This window comes from Rhagoletis pomonella, unplaced genomic scaffold (genome assembly GCF_013731165.1).
Source record: "Rhagoletis pomonella isolate Grant_MI unplaced genomic scaffold, Rhpom_1.0 Rhpom_scaffold_01948, whole genome shotgun sequence".
NCBI lineage: Eukaryota > Metazoa > Arthropoda > Insecta > Diptera > Tephritidae > Rhagoletis > Rhagoletis pomonella.
In genome coordinates, this window is record NW_023460502.1 from 16064 (window position 1) to 18953 (window position 2890).

The 2890-nt window shown below is 36.6% G+C and overlaps 1 protein-coding gene across 1 annotated transcript; it reads left to right on the top strand.

Annotated features, from left to right (window-relative positions):
• Nucleotides 1–223: 223 nt before the first annotated feature.
• On the top strand, nt 224–1857 carry LOC118752905 (protein KTI12 homolog). Its single transcript, XM_036487750.1, has 4 exons — nt 224–303; nt 1398–1493; nt 1590–1648; nt 1691–1857. The coding sequence occupies exons 1-4, from the start codon at nt 224–226 to the stop codon at nt 1855–1857; spliced, it is 402 nt and encodes a 133-aa protein (XP_036343643.1).
• The last annotated feature ends 1033 nt before the right edge of the window (nt 1858–2890 follow it).

The following is a 2890-nucleotide window of genomic DNA, read 5'->3' on the forward strand; positions in this document are numbered from 1 at the left end:
GTATAACCTTCGGTTTCCACCTCCGCCCTGATGCGTAATATAGAACTCCTCGCCGCTCTTCTTATATTCATTGCAGCCATAGTTCCGCGTTTAGAATCGCGAAGGCAAACTACTTTTATTTTACAGCGTAGATTATACGAAACTTTGACAATAAAAAACCGCGCTTTCAGTCCTCACAGGAGGCACCAAAAATATGTATGACAAAAGCAACTGAAAACCGATTATGTTTGTACACACCAACCAGCTGGAATATAATGGCACTTATTTATTTGCAAATTCGTCTTTTATAGAAAGCTACAAACGGTACAAAGCGTGATTTGTTAACGTTAGATTTTATGATGTTTACAGGTTCAAGAATATTATATATAAAAATGGAAGTATGTATGTCTGTATGCAAAACATAAATAATCGAATGACACTTAAGGCTAGTGCAGAGTGCAGCCGCAAATGACACTAAAGGTTAGTGCAGAGGGCAGACGGTAAAGCTGGTCGTTGCCACTTAATCGCGTACAAACAGAGTTGCCGTTGCAATTTGAAACTAGCATTATCTTGTACCAACGTTGCATTTAAAAAAATATCTAGAGAGGGTTCTCAAAGAATCGAAAGTAAAGTGTCGATACTTACTTGGTATCGGAGTGAAAAGCATCGAGTAAAAAAATACTCGGTATCGCAACAAAAGTATCGAGCATTTATTTGTACTCGGTGGTATCGTTTGATCCATGGCACAATAAACAGGTAATAGCAGAAGAGCAAATGCAACCCTTCCATGTATTTTGTTGTTGCTTGAGAAACATAAAATGTCAAACGAGTTTCAAATTACACCAATATAAACAAGTTTGACAATTCAGAAAATTACCATTTTAACAAAAATCTCATAAACAGATGATCAAACTTGATATTATTTAATAAAAATGTAATTTTTTCAAAATATGGTAAAGAAAAATCGATACATTTTCACACTCGTTTTGCTATATCGTAAACTAAGTCGAAACTACTTAGTAGAAGTCTGAAATGCGACTATGAATAGAGGTAAATTTTAAGTTGGTACTTAAATTTAAGTTGCGAGTTTGTTAGTTTCGACATAGTTGCTGGACTATGAATACGCACCAATATAGTTTAAAACAATTGAACTGAATGATGTGTTTGTACCATGAAACTGAATGGTCCGTAGTGAACGTCTTTTACCATAGCGCATAAATGGTTTTTATAGCAAATGAAGGCTTCTCGAAAAACGAATACTTAGGGCCGGTTACTCAATGTCTGGTTAACACTAATCTCCGTTTAAACATCATTATCGACGTGTTCGGCTCCATGCATATAACATGGAGTCGGTAACGTCGATAACGATGTTTTACCGGAGATTAGTGTTAACCAGACATTGAGTAACCGGCCCTCAGCGGACTCTCCCAAGAAAACCAAGTGCATAGCGATATTAAATCAGAGGCATTGCGGTTGCTCAATAAAGAAGATGTGGTATTATTATTATTATTATTGTAGCAGCATACAAATTCCTCAAAGGCTTTTTGGGGAGTGCAGCTGAAGTGACAGTCCGTGGCCAGATATGAATCTGCGTCGTTCCTGTTACGTAGCCCCGACTGTTGTGGAAACGAAGATGTGGTCATCGTGGACGCTGGCAATTATATTAAAGGTGATATTTAACTCTACTACAAAGGGTGTAAATAGGCGCGAGCATGGGAGTTTAACCAACAGCGCGCTGGTGCAGATGTGTTGGATGATCGAGTGGACAATTCGAACGTGCCATATACACGGGAAATATTTGATGCTTTGTGTATGCGTTACGAAGAGCCGCATGGCAACTGCCGTTGGGATAGTCCATTGTTTGTAGTGTTTCCATAACAAATTATTACCAAAATAGTTTCATATAAGTCGTACACACTCGTGCTTATATATGTATTTTTTTTAGGCGTGCATAATTTAAATCACTTGCCCACATGACAGGGACAATTTCGTTAAATATGTACATACCTAAAAATAGTTTCAATAGAGTCCACAATATTAATAGCGCAGTCGATAAAGAAGCAAGTGGCGACACAATGGTAGCTGTTAGGCGTTTTGTAGACCTACTAAGAACAAAAGTTTAAATGCGATAAAATAAGCACATACATACATACATATATACGTACCCAGCCAGCAAAATCATCGTAAACGAGCTCGTAACTGGATATTTTCTTGAAGAGAAACTGGATAAAAAGTCGTGGATAAAAAGTTCGTAAAATGTACGTTTTCTTGCTGGCTGGGTATGTACAAAGTATCAAAGTTTTATGAACATTCGAAGGTACTTCTAAGGTGTAAATAAATACCATTGGATATAAATGCGCGTGGATGTGCTTGTTTTGATTGATGGTAGCGACCACAAATGATGGAGCTTTCAACTGAATTTGCTCAGACAACAACTCCAATTGTGATACGGAAATACGCATCTGCAATCAAAATAGAAATTTACGTACACATCATTAAGTTCATCAAATATTTAAGCTATCACATAGATTATTACATAGATTATTATACAAAAGAAACATATATATGTAAATGTAAGTGCGGATATAATACTGACACTGGTAGGTACTGACTGTGTTTAATGCCTGGAAGCTTGTACTAAGACGTATGCCTGCTCAATTTCAATTGGATACGATTTCTGAAATATAAATATGATTAAAAGTTTGAACGTAAATAATTTAATATTTAATTTTACCAGTTTAAAGAGTGATTTTATTTAACTTATTGTAGCGTACCAGCCTTTGCTTTGCCTTCTTCACTTTCAATTGTTTATTTAGTTGGCGTACTCTAAACAGTATCCGGCATTTAAAGAAAATCTGTTTGACGCTGTCTGGAAGGTCTACGTTAGCTGCTTTGTTCAGAAGGCGCTGCT